General features: G+C 43.0%; 1 protein-coding gene across 2 annotated transcripts in view; it reads right to left on the bottom strand.

The window, feature by feature from the left end:
• Positions 1-21,303, bottom strand: part of CACNA1D (calcium voltage-gated channel subunit alpha1 D) — a 320,181-nt gene that overhangs the window by 116,701 nt on the left and 182,177 nt on the right. Inside the window, exon 9 of one of the 2 annotated variants that reach the window (XM_059939925.1) lies at positions 17,648-17,751. The exons of the other annotated variant lie outside the window; for it this stretch is intronic. Within the exon in view, the coding sequence (XP_059795908.1) occupies positions 17,648-17,751 (104 nt within the window). The remainder of the gene's footprint in view (positions 1-17,647; positions 17,752-21,303) is intronic. 2 annotated transcript variants of the gene reach the window in all.

Here is a 21,303-nt window from a genome sequence, read left to right as displayed (position 1 = left end):
GTGTGACTTCGAGAAAAACAAACCCTCTCTGAGCATTGCTTCCCTCATCTGTAAAACTGAGGCAAAAGACACAGCAACTAAAGTAGCTGAGAAGATTGAATGAAATAAACTTTATATAGGCACCTAGCCCAGCGCCGGGCATAGATCTATATATAACTGACATATTAGCAACAATAAGTACTAAAGAAAAATTCCCTCACGTGATCCATACCCCAGAGCTGACAAATCCACAGCTCTCTCCTCACCTGAGAGACACTGACCCTCAACCATCTTCCGTGAGGTGTCCTTCATTCCCACCCCAGCCGGAACTCTCACCTCCTCACACCCCGCTCCCTCTGCCACAGCCCCCAGCCCCAGAGCTCTCCTCACTCCACTCGGCCCAGAGAGGCACAGCTTTACCTTCCAGGCCCGGCCCGCCTCCATCACCTTGCTGCTCAAACGCCTCCACAGCTCCCATGAACTAAAGACAAAACCCCACCTCCGTCACCAGGCACTTCCTTCTGCCCCACGACTCCCAGACAGCACACAGCACCACGACGGCCCCACTGGCCAACTCACTGGCTCCTGAAGTGCGTGCCACACCAGGCCCTGCTCCCCTCCCCGCTTCTGGGGTCTGGCATGCATCCTCCTTTCTTGACATCCTTACAAATGCCCTTCCTTCAACGCCCCACCTGAGTCTGGCTTCCTCAGGAGAGCCCTCTCTGACCTGCCAGCCCTCCACTGCTCTCCCAGGGCACACGGCTCGGTACAGATTGTGCTCAAGTACACTTGACTGAGAGCCGGAGGGGAGAGGGTGCAGGTGCTGGCGTGCACACAGGGAGGGCCCTGGAGTTCCTCCGTATGTCCCCGTAAGCCTATCTGTAAGTACCGGCATATGATTCAAGGACAGGTAGGCCTCTGGGAACAGCACACCTCTGGGCAGGCGGTGTGCCATCACCCATTGGATTAGAATCCTTCAGATTCAGTGAAAGCCTCCCAGACTCAGAAGCCGAAAAGCCCCAAACGCTTGGAGGCTCTGAAGGTGCCGGCAGATAACTTAAACCAAGATTTATTTTAAAGCAGAATTTCAAGGGAATGATCTAGTTCTGAGTGGATTAATATTTTATCCCTGAATCCAAAACAAACTCTTATGACAATCAGACTTAGAGAAATTAGGTTAGGTCTTCAAGTGCCACTCCAAGTCCTGGAAAGATGCAGGGCCCTGGAGACAACAGCTGGCACGTGAATATTCAGACTGCAAACAAGAAGGCTTTTCAAATTCACAGGAACAGCCTTGTTCCTTATTCACAGGAACAGCCAATGCTGACCACACCTCACCTCACATTTGCAAAGGTCTTTACAGTTTACAAGGTCCCTTCCCATCCATTTCTCTCCTTGGTTCTCAGGACAGCATTGTAAGAGAAACCACACGGGGACTTCCCTGGTGGCACAGTGGTTAAGAATCTGCCTGCCAATGCAGGGGACATGGGTTTGAGCCCTGGTCCGGGAAGATCTAACATGCCGCAGAGCAACTAAGCCCGTGCGCCACAGCTACTGAGCCTGCACTCTAGAGCCCGCAGACCCAACACAGCCAAAAATAAATACATAAATAAACTTATAAAAAAAAAAAAAGAAAGAAAAGAAAAACTACATGGCAAGGGGGCCGTCAACTTTAGGAGCAAGAAGACCCTGACTTGGAGAAGTGAAGTATACTGATGAAAGTCACGTTGCCAGGAAATGTGGCACCAGGACAAGAGCCAGGACTCTGACCTCTGAACTTGAGCTCTTCCCACTACGACATGTGGAAACCAATAACCACAGCAACTAGGAATCCCCTGGGCCAAAGGAGCCACCGCAGGCGGGGCAGCACTCAGGGATCCCAGCCACAGCACTGCCACAACCCTCGGCTGTGGATACACCCGCTGGAGTTAACAGCACCCCCAGGCTGTCTCTGCAGAGACTGAAGCTTCTGGCACACATCTCAGGCCAGGTGAGCCCAGACCACAGTGGCTGGACGACATCGCCCCAGACCAAGTGAGCCAGGGTCTCCGTTAGCTGAGGACCCTGCCCCATCGGAAGAGCTCACCACCACTAAGCCTCGGCTCTCTTCACTGATGCCGGCAGTCACCGAGCAAAGCGCAAGGCACATGTCCAAGGCCCAGTCCCCATCACCCAGTGCGTTGTCATCCTGAGGTCCTCTGAACTTCCCCGTCGCTGACTCAGCCTCCTCTCACTCTTCACTCTGGAATTGCTGCTCCAGAGGGTACATTCTCCTGTATCCTCAACCTTTTCAAAGGGACCGCCCCCCCCTTCTCCTTTGCTTTGATGGAAACCTGGGTCATCCTCAAGCTTACTGCTTTGCTTCCCTTGTAGCCCTTCCAGACCCCACCTACCTCGGGTTCTCAAGGTGGCGTTGACAGCCTCCTTGCTTTTCTGTTCCTCTTCACATGTAGACCAATACTCCCTCATCCTGCTGTAAAAATCTAATAAACAAAAAACCCTACTCCTTTCAGGACAATGCCAGTAGGCTATGTGACATTCTCCCCTTCCTCTGTGTTGTCTCCTACTTGCCCCCTAGACTGAAGTCTTAGGCTCCCAGCTCCCAGCCTTCCTCCCCATCCCAAGTCCTACCATCTTCCTGGGGGACTCCAGTAGCCCTTGGTTGACCCTGCCAACACCTGGCTTTTCAATCCCTTGACATATTAATCTCCATGACTATCGATCTCCAAACTTTACCACCCCTAATCATGAATTCAAGCTTTCTGCTCTCTGACCACAACCTCCTCTCAGATCAGTTGACTTGTCTCACTCCTCCTACTATAAACAATACTAACCTCTTCGGCACGTCCAGTCCACTGACCGTCCCCATTTTCTCTCAGTCTGTTAGGCTTCCCCTTCCCTCCTAATCTACCTTAGATTTCATGATACATCAGTAATCCATTTAGTGATGTTATTGCTGCTACCCTAAACTCTCTTGCATCCTTTTACTATACAGAGAGAGCAAAACCCTCACCCCAGATGACCTCAGATACTCCCTTTCTCCATACCTGGGTAAGAGCAGTCAAACGTGGCCACAGAAAAGTCATATGATGCGACAGACTGACATCAATATGGATTCGTCATCGCCAGCTTCAAAAAGGACCTCAATGCTACCTATCATCTACGTCAGTTCTCTGGTCCACTCACTCCCCAACTCCCTGCAACCACCATCTTGAACCTCCCCCACTCTCCAGACAGGACTCTGCCACCCACCCCCTTGCCGCCAGCAGTTAACCCTGTCCCCTGCTTCAGAGAAGCTAGGAATCAGGCAGGAACACTCCCAGCTTCCTACGTTCAAACCAAACTTGTATCTGCCCCATATTCTCTTCCTTTCTTCTCATGACAGAGAAAACCTCCTTTTCTTAATACTACCTGTCTTCTGACATCCTAATAAACTGAGTTTTCCAATCCTTCCATTTTTTGGTCTTCTTTAATTCCCTTCAGCAAAGTTTTTTGTAGACACGATCTTGTACATCTTTCGTTAGATTTATTCCTGGGATCTTGACTTTTTTTTTTTTTTTTAATTTTTAAGAATTTATTTATTTATTTATTTTTGGCTGTGTTGGGTCTTCGTTTCTGTGTGAGGGCTTTCTCCAGTTGCGGCAAGTGGGGACCACTCTTCATCACGGTGCGCGGGCCTCTCACCATTGCGGCCTCTCTTGTTGCAGAGCACAGGCTCCAGACGCGCAGGCTCAGTAGTTGTGGCTCACGGGCCCAGTCGCTCCGCGGCATGTGGGAATCCTCCCAGACCAGGGCCCGAACCCGCGTCCCCCGCACTGGCAGGCAGACTCCCAACCACTGCTCCACCAGGGAAGCCCCCTGGGATCTTGACTTTTTTAGGCTTTTTTTTTTTTTGCATCTCCCATGTCTCTGCTTAACATTTTGAACACATGGAATATAGTTATAATGACTCTTTCATGTCCTTTTCTTCTGATTCTAACATCTGAGTGAGTTCTGGGTTGGTTTCAACTGATTGATTAAATCTTCTAGTTATGGGTCACGTTTATCTGCTTCTTTGCATGCCTACTGACTTCTGAATCCCAGACATTTTAAGTTTTGTTAGATGGTAGATATTTTTGTATTCCTACAAATATGCCAGTGCTTTGTTCTGGGATGCAGTTAAGTAACTTGGACTAAACTGATTGATCGTTTCAGGTCTTGCTTTAATAATCTGTTAGGTCAATCTGGAACACTACTTAGTCTAGGACTAGTAATTCCACTGCTGAGGCAAATCCTTTCTGAGTACTCTACCCAATGTCCTGTGAATTATGAGTTTTTCCAGTCTGGCTGGTGGGAACAGGCAATATTCCTGGCCCTGTGCGAGCACTGAACACCATCCTTTCTAATGCATTCAAATATTCTTTCCCCAGCGTCCTCACACACATGTGCTGAAAAGTACTCTGCTGAATACTTAAGGGGGAACTTCTGGAGTTCTCTTTCTATGAAATTCTCTCCTCTCCAGTACTCTGTCCTGCATACTTTAGCCACCTTAGTTTTTGCAGACTCTTAGCTTCATCTTCTAAACCCAGGGGTACCACAGGGCTCTGCCTGGGTTCCCCCTCCTTGTGCCGTGGCCCAGGAATTCTCTTAAGCCAGTAAACTGGAACAATTATGGAGCTTATTTAGTTTATTTCCTGGTTCTCAGGGATCACTGTCCTTCATTGCCTGACATCCAGTGTCTTGAAAACCGTTGTTTTACATATATTGTCTGTTTTGGGTTTTGTTGTTGTTTCAGCTGGGAGGGTAAATCTGGTATTTGTTACTCCATCTCAACGAGAAGCAGAAAACTCTTTTAAATCTATTTTAATGGTATTTTAAAATCAATTTTATCATGACACAAGTCACGAACAATAAAATGCACACGATTTAAGTTGATGGTTTGGCTAAGGTTGACACCATGTAAAAAACACCCCAATCAAGATAAAGAACATTTATAACACCTCCCAGAAAGGTCTCTCATTGCCTTTCCCAGTAAACTCTTCCTCTTCCCACCCTAGAAAATCAATGACCTGATTTCTACATTATAGACTAATTTTGCCTCTTCCAGAACTTCACCATATGTTATGTTTTGTACCTGGCTTCTTTCCCTCAGCAAAATGTTTTTGAGCATCATTGATAATGTTGTACTAGTACTTCATTCTATTTTTACTGCTGAATGGTATTCCAAAGTTTGACTTGGATACCACAATTTGATTATCTATTTTATCTGCTGATAGACCTTTGGGTTTTTCCAATTTGAAGCTACTATGAACAATGCTCTATGAATGCTGACATACAAGTCATTTTGTGGACAGAAGGCTTTCATTTCTCTTCAGTAAACAACTAGGACTGGAACTGCTGAGCCATATGGTAAGTATATGTTTAACTTTATGAGAACTTGACAAGCTTTTCCAAAGTGGTTGTACCATTTTATGTTTCTATGAGCAACATGTGAGCATTATCAGTTGCTCTATACTCTTGTCAACACTTGATACTGTCTTTTTGATTTTAGCTATTCTACTATTCTACATATGTAGTAGAATTTCACTGCAATTTTAGCTTGCATGTCCCAGATGATTAATAATATTAAACATCTTTACATGTACATTGGCTATTTATATATATTCTTTTGCAAAGTATCTGTTCAAGTCTTTTGCCAATTTTAATTATTTTTTGTTTATTGTATTGTTTACTGTTTATCTTATTATTTAAGAGTTCTTGTATATCCTCCATACAAACTCTTTGTCAGATATATGTATTGTGAATATTGTCTCCCATTGTGTGGTTTTCTTTTCAACTTCTTATTTATGAAGGGCAGAAGTATTTTTAGAAAACATTTATATTTTAGCTTTTTACTTAGATCTATGATCCATTTCAAGTTAGTGTTTGTGTCTAGTGTGACCTAAAGGTCAAGGTTCATTTTTTTTTTCTTTTTTAAAGACATATCTAGTTTTTCCAGCATTTCACTGAAAATAAATTATCCTTTCTCCATTGAATTATTTAGCAGCTTTGTCAAAAAGCAATTGACCATATACACATATTTCTGGATTTTCTATTCCATTCAATTGTTCTGTGTATCTATCTTTATGCCAAAATGATACTGTATTTACTGTAGCCTTATGGAAGTCTTGAAATCAGGTAGTGTAAGTCATCCAACTTTGTTCTTTGTCAAGATTGTTTTAGTTATTATAGGTCCTTTGCAATTTATATAAATATTGAAATCATCTTGTCAGTTTTTTTTAAAAAAGCCATTAGCATTTATGAATGGGACAGCACTTAATAAATAGATAAATTTGAGGAATGCAGATAAATTCAACATCTTAAAAATACTGAATCTTCCAATCCAGACCAAATGATCATGGGCCATCATCATTTACCTAGATCATCTTTAATTTTACTAACCAGTAGTTTTCAGTGCAGAGGTCTTCCGTATCTTTTCTTATCTTTATTCCTAAGGATTTTAATTTGTTAATGCTATTGTAAATCATATTTTCTCAAATTTCATTTTCCACATGCTTGCAGCTTGTGTATAGGAATAAAATTGATTTTTGTATCCTGAGACCTTGCTATATTCACTTATTAATTCTAGTAGGTTTTCCGGCAATTTGTTAGGACCTTCTAAGTAGACAATCATGCTTTCTGTGAACAGAAATAGCTTTTGCTTTCTTTCTAATCTTTCTGCCTTTTATATCCTTTACTTGTCTTAATGTACTGGCCAGTACTTCCAGTATAATGTTGAACAAAAGGGGTGAGAGAGGAATGATTACTTTGTTCTTAATCTCAGGGAAAAAAAGCATCCAGCCTTTCACCATTAAGTATGTTGTCAGTTACAGTTTTTGCGTTTTTTGGTAGATAACCTTTTTCAGGTTGAGGAAGTTCCCATATATTCCTAGTTTGTTAAAAGCTTTTTATGATGAATATTACAGAATACTGTTGGTGGCATTTTCTGCATTTTCTGAGATGATCATATGATTTTTCTCCTTCATTCTGTTAATATGGTAAATTACGTTGTTTGATTTTCCAAAGGTGAACTAACCTTGTGTTTCCTGGATAAACCCCACTTGGTCGTGAGGTACTATTCTTTTAATAATTGCTAGATTTAATTTGCTAGTATTTGAGAATTTTTACATCTATATTAATGAAAACTACTGTTCTTTTCTTATGTCTGTTGGATTTGGTACTGAGGTTATTCTGGCCTCATAAAAATATGTTAGGGAATGTCCATTCCTCCTCTATTATCTGAAAGAGATTTTTTTCTAGAAATGATATTCTTTCTTTCTAAATTGTTTGACAGAATTCACTTTTGACATCACTGAGGCCCCCAGTTTTCTTTGAGAGAAAGTTTATGATTCTGAATTCCATTTGAAAAGCAAATATAGGGCTCTTCATTCTTTTCTGTCTTTTTGAGTCAGTTCTAATAAGCTGTGGTCTTCAAGGCATTTGTCCATTTCTCCTAAGTTACTGAATTTATTGTCGTAAAATTATTTATCCTAGTCTCTTGTTATCATTTTAATGTCTGTAATATTTGTGTTGACATACCCTCCATCGTTTCTAATACTGATCGATTTTTCTTTTTTGATTAGTCTTGCTAAAGATTAACTTTATTAAGCTTTTCAAAGAGTCCACTCGTCTTTGTTAACTTTACCTATTTCTTGCATTTTCTCTTCTACTGACTTATGTTCTTATTTCTTTTTTCTACTTTCCTTGGATTTAATTTGCTTTTCTTTTCTAGATTCTTAGATGGGAATACAGACCACTGAATTTAAACCTTTCTTCTTTACTAATATAGGCATTTAAAGCTATAAATTTCTAAGCACTGCTTTAGATGGATAATGCAAATTGAGATGCTGTATTTTTATTATCTTTCCGTTTAAAAAACTTCACTTTTATTGTAATGTTTTTTTGAATTTTAAGTTATTTAGAGATGTATCATTTAATTTTCAGTATTTGAAGGACTTTCTAGACAGCATATTGTTACTGGTTTCTATTTCAAATCAATTGCTATTAGAAAAAATGTACTCTGCAAGATTTAAATCTTTTGATACTTAGTGAGACTTTGTTTTTTTAATACAGTCCACACTTGGCCTATCTTGGTGCTCCTGAACAGAATGAGTATTCTGCAGTTATCGGATATAGTGTTCTATAAGTACCAGTTAGGTCATTCTGGTTGGTAGTGTTCAGATGTTATCTATATTTAGTTTTTTTCATCCCCTTGCTCTTCAGTTATTGAAAGAACTATAAAATTTTCATCTATGTTTGTGGATTTATTGATTTCTCCACTTAATTTTGACAGCTTTCCCTTCATGTATTTCAAAGTCTATTAGGTACAAACTCATGTAGAATCATTGTCTTCTTGATGAATTGACCCTTCCAGGAATATGAAATGTCTCTATCTCTGAAATATCTCTCTCTGCAAATATTCCTTGTATAGAAGTCTATTTTATATATTTGGTATTAATATATTTATCCCTTTTTTTTTAATCTGTGTCTTTATAGTATCTTGCATTTTTATTCACTCTGACGATTTCTGTCTTTTAATTAAAACACTGTGCCCATTTCATTCAACCCAAGTACTGATACAGTTGGGTTTATGTCCACCATCCTGTTATTGGTTTTTTGTTCATCCCATATGTTCTTTGTTCCTTTCCTGCCTTATCTGTCATCTCTCAATTTGTTTCTATTGACGCCCCCACCCCATCTTGATTATGGATCACGTTTTCCTGCTTCTTTTCATGTCCTATAACATTTAATGACGTGGGGAAATATTTGGGGAACATCTGGGTTTTTGGTGTCTTCCTTTAATGGGTGTTGACTTGTTTTGGCAGGTGTTAAGTTAGCCACTTGTCCTGATCCTTTTGAAGCTTGTTTATAAGATTTGCAGGTCTAGACTGGGGTAGGTCTAGAGTGGCTCTTACTCCAGGGCTAAGGTAACCCTACCCGTAATGCCTGGCCTTTCCGAGGTCTCACTTGAATGTCCAATGTATCATCAATGTCAATCTATTCCAGCTGGTCAGAATCCCTCTGTTTCCCAACACTGAGATTTCCAGCGGCTCACAGCTTTGTAGTAGCTGTTCTCTACCAATAAATTCAACTGGCACATAGCAGCTCAGTATATAGTCAAAGATTTCAGAGACTCCCTATTCAGCTTTCTGGGGCCCCTTCTCTGCATACCTCTCTCTCTCCAGTACCCTGCCCTGAAAATCCCAGCTGTCTCGGCCTCTCAAACTCTGCTCTTTGCCTCTCGAGGAAATAGACCACTGTCCTCCTCTGGGCTCTGCCTCCTGTGCCACAATTCTAAAAGCATCTCCAGGCAGACAGCCAGGACAATTGTGGCACTTACTGCATGTGTTTCCCTTCTCCTAAGGAACCCAATCCTGTGTTGCCTATTTCCATCTTCTGAAAAAAAAAAAAAAAAACTGCTTCATATATTTTCGCCAGTTTTATAGTTGTTTATAGTAAAAGGTCCATTCTGGCACTGTTACTATATTGTGGCTGGAAGAGGATTACAATAGCCTTAAATGGTCTCCCCACATCCAGTCTTGCATCCATCCAATCCATTCATACTACTGCAGCCAGAGTGATTTTTACATGCTGAATTTTTCCAACGTTAAGAAAAAAGTTCAAATGTTCATAAAAGTAGGAAGACTTACACAGTGAACAGCCATATGCCTACCACCTAGTTTCCACAATTAACATTTGCTACATTTTCTTTATCTCCTATCTATCCATCCCTCTATCCATCCAGTTATATTATATTTTTGAAGTATTTTAAGGTAAGTTGAAGACATCAGAAAGCAGAGTAATTTTTATAAAACACAAATATAAATCACATCACTTTGGGCTTGAAATTTATCAGTGGGTTCCTTTACCCTTCAGCTAATGACCAGAATCTGTGATGTGATCTTGAAGGACCTTTGTGATCTGGGCTCTGCTGACCAGTCTGTCTTCTTCTTTTCTTCACCATCCTTTCCCAGCTCCCTGAGTGCCTGCCACCCTGGCTTTCTTCAGTTTCTCCAATGCCCTCTGTTCCTTCCCACTGTCGGGCCTTTGCATGGGTTTCTCCTTGACTGTAATACCCTCCCTGAGCGTCTTCTCCCATCTTGCCTGGATGTGATGGCTATTCGTTCATCCTTCTCTTCCTCCAGGATGCTTCCCTTAGACACTTGTTCTCCCTGTTAAACACTCTCACAGCACCATGCACCTTTCCTTCAAAGAACTTATAAAAGTTTATAATTTTTGTCTCCCTCATGAGATACAAGCTTCATGAAGACAAGACTCTGCTTTGTCTCACCATTGAAACCACTGTGTAGGCACACAAAAAATATTCATTGAATGAATAAGTCCTTTTTTCTTAAGTAGTCTGAGAGAGAGAGAAAAATATCGAGCAAGATTTTCTGTTTTTTAGTCTGTTGCACTGAACCTGATCCAGTGGTAACAGGGTTAGTCCTAAATATCGCCTCCAAGCCAATTATTATAGTTGCCCTCATCCAGATTCTTGGGAACAAAGTCATTCAGAAAGCCCTCCAAGACGGGAAATTCACCATTTTTTCAGTGCTCTTTTACACAGCCAATCTAAATTCTCGTAACGCTGTGGATCCATATCTTCATTTGATTCTCAGAGATACAGCTCTGAGTCTCAGAGTTTCATTTTGTTTCAGAGAAAATATTTTTAAAATAGTATCTTTAAGGGTTTAACACCAGACAGCGCCTAACACCTCATTCTGTGCCTCTCCACACACACTCTTACCTTACACACCAGGGCAATAATGACAGCTCTCCTTTGCTTTGTGGTACCTGCGAACACTGTCTCATACGGGAGAAGGATACTTTTGCCTTGGGTGCATAATTTGCTTAAATATTAAAATGTTCCAGGAAAGGAACAACTGCTGAACTTTAATAAAGAGGAGCTCCCTATACCACAGACATATGGGTCTTGCTATACTGAGCTGTCCTGCTATACCAATATTTGATTTCTGTAAGCAATTTTACCAGCCTATAAGAGGTATTACACGGAAGGAAAAAAAGACCGGCATAAAGTTGACAGTAGCGCCTTAGGGCAATCACAGAAGTCAAATTATTAAATTCATAAACAACCCTTCACTGCAGAAGTAACAGTGATTGTTAATGCCGCCAACGGAATAGGGAACACAGGAAAATTATGGCTTTAATTTCAACCATCAAGGTACCAGTGGCTTTATGAAGAGCTGAGCTCTGCATGAGAGCACTATGATGAATTCGCTTAGTACAGAGCTCGCCGTCGGCAAAATGGGTGTTCAGGAGGAAACACGTGGCCAGAGATGCCTCCTGGGTCCTCAGAGGTTTTTGCCAAGTGTTATAAAAAAGGATTCGGTTAGGAATAGATGATAGCCACAGCTGACAAGTGAGAGAGCTCTCCTGAATCTGTTGCTAGTGCCTGGCTGCTGTCCACTGCTGTTGCCAGGGAAACAGGCGTCAGCTTGATGGAAACAAGGATCAGCGAAAACTTTCACTTACCTCATTTCCACTGATCCCAACAGCCATTTCCATGGAAACAGTCGCTTCGAGCCAGCGGCGGAGAGGTTACCACTCACTTGTTAATGTCAGGTGTGGCTACCAGCCTATGCGCTTCAGGTACCACCGTACCTACAGCAGCCGCATCCACCTGCCAGCCACCCCCGACAGCATCTTAACTCTGCAACAGGAAAGTTCAGTGCTTAAAAGTATATATAAATGTTTAACACGGTTCTTTATTAGAAAAAGGAAATTTAGCGTTCTTCCACGTAAAGCTGAAGTGGGGCTTAATTTCTTGTTCTACCAAAACCAAACCACGTGAAGTTACTAAAGGACCACAGCTCTCTCCCTTAGCTTTCAACCCCACTCCCAACATTACTTCCAAGTTCAAGAAAAGAGACCTCCAACTGTATGGACAACTCTTTCACCTATGAGTCTAGTCAAACCAAAGACAAATCCAGCTAAACGTGTCTGGAATTCTGGCAGCCTGATCATCACTAATTACATACTGGAAAAAAAATTTTTTTTTTAATTGTAAGAACTATCTACAAATACCCTCCACTGTCCCTTTGTTTTTGGACTAGATCTCGGTGTGCTTTCTTAGTCTGTTGGTCAAGATATGGAATTAACTAATTAACTCAATATAATTTTATTCTGTAAAACAGTGGTAACCAACCATGCTGAGAGCCTGGTTATCCCATTACCTAACTATACCCCTTTCAACGTTGCAAGCAATTCAACTACTCTTCTAAGATGTAGATATGTTTAGGTACAGGAAGAAATTCTGTTGTTTATTTTTTGTCAGCAGATGCTGGTCAAATATTTAATGAGAGCTAATTCTAATCCCAGTCATGAATAATTTATATGAATGCCTATTCCGAGAAGGTATGTCTCCACAAGCAAACAACCACCATCTACCTGGTATGTTTTGCCCCGAGCCAACGTTCAAGGGGAGGAAATTAGAGGCAATCTCCGATTGACCGTGGCTCATAATGGTGTGAATTTAATGGGCCAGGGTGTAAATTATGATGCCCTCCCAAACCTGAACCTATTCAGTACAGTGCCCCCCCCAACACCACCCCTCTCCACTTCCTCTATACCAACAGTAACACAGGTAGAGTAGCCATGCCTGAACCTTTGTCTAGGTTTTTTATCCCAACACTTTCAACCAATCACCAAGCATCCTTTCCCCCCAGTTATTGTGGATTAAAGAGAAACCAAATGGGTTGAAGAGAAATGGAATGTTCTGGACAAATCTGAATCGAGTCTAAGGATTAGGAGATGAAATTAATCACTTTTTTCCTTTAAAAAAGTGATTAGGATAGAGGTCCATCTCAATATTGGTCATAGTTTGGTAAATAATTCAAAAGCCTTCAGAGTATGATACTGAATTTATAAAAGAAAAGAAAATAGAGTTTTTAAACATTTTTTGGCAAGGAATATCCAGGCACCAAGACCACAGTATTAAAAACAACTGAACAGAAAAAATATTCATAGCATAGGATCCTAAAATTGCCCTTTGGATTTACTATGAAAAATGGCATGTGGGCCCTGACTTCAAAGGCCGACAGAGAACAGATGCATCGAAGTCTGGGTTATATTACACTAATCTCTTAAGGGTCTTCTATCTAATCTCTTTCTGGCCATTGCTAAGTACCAGGGATATGACTGCCACTATAATAAATATCAGAGATTATCTAAACTTCTCAGGAGAAATCCATCTAACAGACATCAAAACCTGTCTAGGCATTGTGGGCCCTTAGTCTTTCTTTGGCAGAAACAAAGACAAAGGCAAATCAAATCCTTCCTCAACAAGGACCTATAATTTACCAGCTTCTAAATATTTTCATCTTCATTGTACCTTCCTGCACCTCTGATAGTATTTTTGAACATTAGATCCGCTAAAAGGAAAGAGCAGTAGAGAATACTTCGTTTATTAACTCCTGAGTAAAATAGTCATGCAAATTAAACCCAATCTATAGGCCTGGTCACAGGGGAAAAAAATTAGCTTAAAAGAACTGACTTGATGAGATTTTTCTTGCATCAAATCCCGTTTTATATACTCTTATTCAAGCTATCATCATAACGATAACCAAGCTCTCTACACCCTTCAGCTCACTGAATCCTCACGCAACTCCACACGGTGAATATTATTAACATCATTTCACAGACAAGGAAAGTGAAGCTCTAAGAGGTAGGTCATTTCACCAAATCTCACAGTTGGTAAAAGGTAGAGCAAAGAGTCAAGTATTGATTACCCGACTCTAAAGCCAGTGTTTAACCATATGTTACAGAAATGCCATGCCCCTCTATTTGTGCAAAGAAATCACTGTCAGACATAACCTCAATCATGATTTACAGCTGCATCATACTTTATAGCTGACAAAGAACCTCCACGGCCTCCTCTCGGGGGGGCACCGAGTATAGTATTACTGTGCATACATAGCTCGTTTCTCTTGGTCACTTCCTGGGAAATCCAGAAAATGGGACACTTCAGATAGTTTCCAAACAGCCCCTCGGCTGTTCCCACCTCACCCAGGGAGGGGACTGGGAGGAGGTCCGTGGATTTAAGAGAAAGACAGATTCAATGAGTAAAATTCTTTATAGTACATATTTTTCAAAGCACTTCTACATTCATGAGCTGACCTAAAGCCAGCTACCCTATGGTGGGGGGGGGGGCGGGGGGCGCAGCACAGCAGCATCTTCCCCATTTGAGGGGCCAAGAGACGGAGGCTCAGGGCTCCTAAGTGACGTCCCAGAGTTAGTGGGTGACGCTGGCAGGACCAGAACCAAGGTCTTCCAGTTTCCTTCTCATCTACCAGGTCCCTTCTTGGGGGTCTGACCCCCACCACAGGGGCTCAGAGGGCCCTCTACCTTACCGCAGGTGGGTCCTGCAGGTGAAGACACAAGCCCAGTGTCCACGACCACCACTTCCCCCCGGGAATCTGGCAGTGATTCTAAAGAAACAAAGCGCGGAAACACCACTGTGTTCTCTTATTTTACCTATCTACGGACAAAATCCTCAATGGGGACAAGGGTTAAGTGAACAATTTTAAAAGTGAAAAACCATCAAAGCCACCATGAGAACAGACACAGTCTGAACTGTAGACTTAATCGAGACAGTCTTTCCAATCCCTGGTCAAAATGGGATCATCTCCTTAATGACGACGTAATGTGAAATCGCAACTCTAGTTACAGATATTCTCCGCTCCTCCCACAGAGCACGAGCACCAGAGAAAAACGTCTTCATCCAGGATCACGCTTGGCTATGCCGGGCGTACAGTTCATGAACCTCGCACTCACCTTGAGAAGAACAGTCTGCGGTAAAACCAAAGATTTTTCCAAAGCATCAGTCTTAATGCTTTAAAAACGTACCAACGCCAAAACAAGTGTGAAAAAAAAAAAAAAAGGAGGAGCAACAAATATTTCCAAATGGTTAACAGACTTGAAGACACACAGCGTCTTATAATGATTCTTCATTAGAAAGCAGCAGCACGGTCTTAAGTGTCTAAAACAGGAGAACCTTTTAATTCGGGCCTTTCGGAATTACATCTGTGTTGGTCTGATGGTCCCTAAGGGGCTATGCGACATAAGTTGTCTTCCTTTTAACATTTATTTAAAACATTTTTTGTATTCCCTCCAGTGTCCCCTAAAAAAAATTGGGAAGAACCCTAAGACTAAAACTAAAATTTTTTAAAAAATTACATTTCTTTAACAAGAAAATGAATACAAATGACCCATTTTGATTTTGTGTTGCTTTGGGGGAAAGTCAAGGAGGAGTGCCCACCAGAGACACCTTATCATCTTTCAAGATCCAGCTCACAGACATGCAGCTTTCACAGCCCCTCCATCTCCACCTCTGCTCTAGCTTGGCCATCCTGCACTACCTAACAATGGTTTCCCCCCGCCCCGAGACAATGACTGTCTGAGCACAAGGCCCCCATCTGTGTCTTCCACATCTTGGCACCCTGGCTTCTGGCCCAGAGCCGGGCACTCAACAGGAACTCAGGAAAAGCTGACCAATTTAGCGAACGCGGATGCACGACTCTGCTCTGCAGACGTGGCTCTTCCTTTACACAGAGCACGGCTTAGCATTTCCTACCCAAGTGGCCTTACAGGTGGGGCAGAGTCAGTTGCAGCCCCACATCATGGAACGGACTGAAAATTGCTGCGAAATCTCGGATTTTATTGTAAAAATTCACGTGTCATTTGCGCTCTCCTTCATAAGGGATCTAGTTTTGTTCTGATTCAAAACTGTTTTTAAATTACTTACTATTTTCCCCAAAATATATTTTAGTACACTGGTTGTTCCACCATGGCGTGTGCCTGTTTTTGTCCTCCAGCTTTGGGCACCACCCCCCTCGGAGTGCATATTTAACACCCGCCATTGTAACAAGGAGTCCCTCCCTCCCATTTCCCCCTGTTTTCCTTTTTCAGCGGCCTCATCACGCAGGGGTGGTGTTCCTGCTCTGGGAGCGCAGAGATAAGGCACGTCACTGGCACTGTTAAAATCAATCGCTTCCACGGCCTCAGTTTAGTTGGGTTTAGGAGGCATGGGGTGCCAGGAATTCACAACAGAATTGCTGTTACCCTTGTGCGGGCCGTTTCTGTGGTAAAGTCAACACGATGCTGCTTCTCCAGGGATACATTCCACCCTTACCATCCCGACACTAACCTAAGGCCATGGCGGGTCACTAGGAGGAAGGCACTTTTCAAGTTTTAAGTGAAAGAACATGAGGCTCGAAGAGCCATTTATCTATAGAAGGAAGCTTTGGTTGAGGTGGGGGGCAGGGGGTAAGCTGTCACACCCCCAACTCAGTCCCTACTCCCCTCACTGTGGGGCACGGACTCCAGGGCCATTTCTAGACAGGACTTCACAGGACAGTGTACATCCATGCTGTAAAGTGACCACGCTCGGTCAAGGAGAATTCTAAACGTGTTATCCCTGAAAACAGGCAGGGTCAGTTAGAGGGAAGATGAGGAAAGCAAGCAGAGATGGACCACTAGCTCTGCTTTCTGCTCTGGAAAAGGCAGTGTGGAGAAAAATGCGATAAAGGTCTCTCCACTGACTCAGCGTTACACGAAGACATCACTTCCCCCAAGATACAAGCTTGGAAAGGCACAGATAGAGTGAGTGAGGAGTAGATAAACTCACTGGGAATCAAGCCTACCAGCAGTATCTCCTGAGGATGTCTGAGCTCAGGGAGCGACAGAGGCTCCTCTGGGGAGACGGGCACCTCCCGGGCCTCGGTCGCACTCCCAGCCCCGACCCCGCCCCGGCAATGCCTATATACTGGCTCTGCTTCTGAGAGTCTGGAGAGCCCTGGTTCCCTTCTCTGGGGTACTCCCCTGTCTGGGGTGTCTGTGGGATGGGGAGGACGCAGAGCTGCCGCGAAGGGCTCTGGGATGGCAACTACAGGCAGGGCGAAGCCCCCCTCCTGACCCAGTCTCCACCGAACCCCCTGTCAATCCACCGAGCCAAGGGGGTCAACAAAATGAAATTTCAAAAATGGTGACTGAGTGACATGGACGATGATAAGGCCATAGGCAATTTAGGTGCAAAAGCTGATTATTACCCTGCATTAAAGACAGATTCTACAAGTTAAGATTAAAAATGAATTGAAGGGAGCATTCTCACAGTGACAGCAGCAGAAAACCAACCTAAGAAACGATCCCGATCTGAAGGATGTGAGAGTCTGAAACTATTCAGTATTTATGTGCTAATCTAGGCTTATTTCTCTTTTACCATGAAATCTGAAACACCACTGGAAATCATCATGATACACTGCAGGTTAAAAGGGCCAGGTTATGTACTAATGGGAAGAAAACCACAAAAGACAAAGGCCCTTTCCTGGGGGAGACCAAGGCTGGGAATCCTTTTACTCACTTTTAATCTACTTCTACACACTGGCATATTAACGTGACTGGCTTCAGGGAAATGGTTCCATTAAATTAATAGTGTTTGGCAAGCATCAGAAACACAGAATCTCACAGACAGATACAAGCAGAAAGAATCACAGTTTAGTCCAAAAGCAACACACAGAGGGGACATCAGAGTCCACATGCATGCAGAGAAAGCCGCAGGGAGCAGCTGGGGGACACGCAGAGCTGCCTGACACATGGCAGCAGCAGAATGTGGAACACGGATCCAACTGCTTACCCACTAAGGACACCAAGAACCAGGTTAAGGACGAAAAATGAGCCAAGGATGATCAGACTAACAAAATACACCCATGGCCATTCCCATCCTATCGCATCATTTACCTGTAAAATGTAAGGAGATTAGTTATCAGTTATCCATTTGCTAAAGAGCAGAGCCCCAAGAACAGCTGCTGGACCACTAGGGCTTTGATTAAAGACTGGTGCTCCTAGAAGGGGACGCTGCCAAGGGCCTTCCATTTTTGTTCTTTCAATAAGGACAGGTTCTGCTGCTGAAGCCTACAAATGTGGCCTACCAAAAGTCATTTAGCTACTGTTTTGTACCAATTAATCTGCATTATATCTGGATCCAGGCCAATAACACAATTATAGATGTATCTCCTTTTAGGACACACAAATGGACAAGCAATGCCAACGATTTAAATCCCAAGTGACAACGCTGATTAATTTCTGGTCAACAATTATCCTATAGCTTTCTTTCATGAAGGCTGGTAAGGTTCCAGGAAACATCTTGATTTGGGGAAGCCTCAGCAGAAAAGAAAGCATCTTGGAGGACACATAAAACGCTTGGCACCCACCCAGCAGCCCCCATCTAGCAAAGCCTGTGTGGTCTTGGCAACTGTCCTCGGGACTCTGCTTTCAAGATGAAAGAGGTGTAGCTTACCCGCTCAATACACCAAGTACAAGATTTAGTACGAAAAATGACCCAAAGATGACGAGACTGACAAAATACACCCAGGGCAATTCAAATCCCATAGCATCATTCATCTGTAAGAAATAAGATGGTCTCATAGGAGTGGGTTAATAAGAAAATCTAATAAGGAGAGAGGGTTACATTAGAGACAGCATTCTATACATTTAATTAAACATTTACTTAGCTTCAAATCAGACAACAGTAGCCAATGCACATTCATTATATATTCTCAAAACACACACACACACACACACACACACACACACACACACACACGCACACACGCACACAGAGTCATCAAAGCTTTCAGGGCAAATAACAGCAAACTTTGGCCACTGCTAGGGCAATCAGCTGGGATTTGGCTCTTTCTCACAGGAAACTGCCTTGGTAAGGGATTTTCAGAAAAGATCTTGATAGAAGACAAAACTAGTGCTTAGCTGGAAACTATTTTCTACTCTGCCCAAGTTGTCAGTACTATTTTTGCTTTCAAAATTTGTGATGGTGGAAAAGTCTTAGTTATAGAGACAAATTTGCAACATTTGACTCTATAAATTCTTTTCTTTAAAAAAAAAAAAAACCCTAAAATAATAACTTTCCACTGGAAGCCAACCAATCCAAGGAAACCTAACCCACTTTAAATCTGGATTATCTGCTATCAGTGAGTGCAAGCACAGCTAAATTAATGCAAAGAAGGAAAGTATTCAGAAGTCAACTAGCTGACACATTCAGGGGTGCTTTGGGGAATGACATTTTTTTCCCCAACTGCACCCATAGGAAGGACCCAGGAGAAGGAAAGAAGCCCTTATCCTCCACACCTAGCTTGAACCTACATGACCCACCCTGGGAGAGCTGGCTCCAGCTGTGAGCTGTTCCAGAGGAACCCGGTGTCCCTACTTCTAGGACAAGCTGAAGCAGCACAGTCAGACGTGGCCTCCCGGATACACCTTCCCAGGAGAGGTCTGATCATGAGCAGCTTTCATGATGGAGCAAACAAGTGCTTTCAGGTTCATGGCTGGATGGAACTTTCCGGCAGCACAGGTCATGTTAAATTGGGCAAACACTTCTCCCAGGAAGGAAGTGTTAAGGACTGGTGAGGGGACAGAATGAATGACCCCGGGCCTGACTTTGTTGGAACAGCCAGAATCTTCGGCTAATAGAACAGTATATAGTCCGGGCTGACTCATCGTTCTTGCCTTGCAGGGTCAGGCCCTTAGGCCTTTAAGCATGTGCTTTCCTTTACATTATGTGGCACTAGATTTTTAGCTTTACAGACCGAAGCTCAAGCATTTCACTGCCTGCCTCATGCAGAAACCAAACGGAAAAAGAGAACATTAAAAAAAAAAAATTACCTAACATCTGTTGCTGCAGTCTAGGGAGAGGGCATTAAATCCCTTATGAAACACCTGTTTGGCCACATGAAAATGGATGTGCTTAATAGAACTGCTATCAGTCTGCACATCTTACATCGGCAATTAGAGTAATGAATGAGGCAGGGCCGTGGCTGCAATTGTTGATCTCATTAAGTTGGATAAACTAATTTCAGCAGGAAGGCCAAGGGTAATTCTTCCAAAGCAACTACACCGCTAAACTTATTTAATAATCCAGATGTGGAGGAGAAGAAACAGGCTGCCTGGTGGAGGGACCAGAGCCCAGCCCGGAGTCAGGGCCCTTCCACAGAGACCTCTCTGGGCCTGCTTCCCCTCTGTTGGAGCAAGAAGGGTGCCCATGACAGGGGAGAGTGGGCCCGCTCACGGGGAATAAGGATGTGCATGTCCAGGACTCCCACCGGAGACCCCACTCTCCCACAACTCTGGCAAAGTGGGCCAGCCGTCAGCCGAGCACCTGCCCCACCCATCCTCTTTGAGGCCTCAGTCCTATGTTCCAGAGAATGGCTCCAGGAAGCTGTCTGCTCCAACTTGGGAGGGAACATTTTTTTTAAGTAAAGAAACTTTTAATTTCTTAGAAGTAAGCGTGCAACAGACCCCCATTTGCTCAAATCAGAAATACCACCTGGAATAACAGCTAGGGGCCAAGGGGAAAACAAAGGCCACAGGAGACTCTATAAATCTCCAGAGGGTGAGAAAGAGCAAGAAAAATTAAGCTTTAAGGGCCAGTCTTTCTCCCAAAGAAATCTCCTCAACCCAGGTCTCTTTTCAGAGGCTTACCATACACATGGGACAAGTGAGAACTGGCAAGCGGGTCCCCGAAGTACCCATAGGAAAATAGAGACTCTGCTTGGGATTTTGTCTGAGTGGTCTTTGTCAGCAATGGAAAAATCGGGATGAGCTCAAGCATTTCAATTTAGATTTTTAAAATATTTATATCAAAGTCATCATGTGGTATCACCTGGTACTCAGGAAATAACCTAGTTTCAGTTTCCCCTCACTTCAAAGGCTGAGACGCACATCCATGTCTCCGAGGAAAGGCTAACCTAGGCTTTTTGTTTTTTTCTAACTGTTGCAACTACTACTAGAAACTTGATATATTGGTTGTCGTTCCCCTGAGCATGGAATCAGAGAAAGGGGCAGAAAGGCAAGCTGCTGGCTAACTAGAGAGGGATTTCCCAGGTACCTTGAATGAAGAAGACGGTCAGCTTGGCCAAGGGAACTTCCCGTTTGAGTCAAACAGCCAGCACTGCCATAGGCATGCTCACTGAGAAAAGAGCTTGGCACTAAGGCAAAAGGCCACAAATGATTTATATGGATAGCTCTCTTCTGAAATCAATACTCTTTTCATTAATTTCCTACATCTAAAAACATTTCCTCTGAGCTGAAGAAAAAAACAATAGGATCATGTAGGGTTACTCCGCATCTTGTGGACAAAATGAAAGCCCAGAGAGTTTGGGTGACCTACCCAAGGTCACACGCCCAGCCCTTTCCAGCTTTAAGGCTCTTTCCTTGCACTACACCTTTCTGCCTCTGTGGACAACAGATGCATGTGGGTCAGATGGCACCTTAATTATG

This window comes from Balaenoptera ricei, chromosome 11 (assembly GCF_028023285.1).
Source record: "Balaenoptera ricei isolate mBalRic1 chromosome 11, mBalRic1.hap2, whole genome shotgun sequence".
Lineage (NCBI taxonomy): Eukaryota > Metazoa > Chordata > Mammalia > Artiodactyla > Balaenopteridae > Balaenoptera > Balaenoptera ricei.
This window is presented reverse-complemented; position numbering and strand designations above follow the sequence as displayed.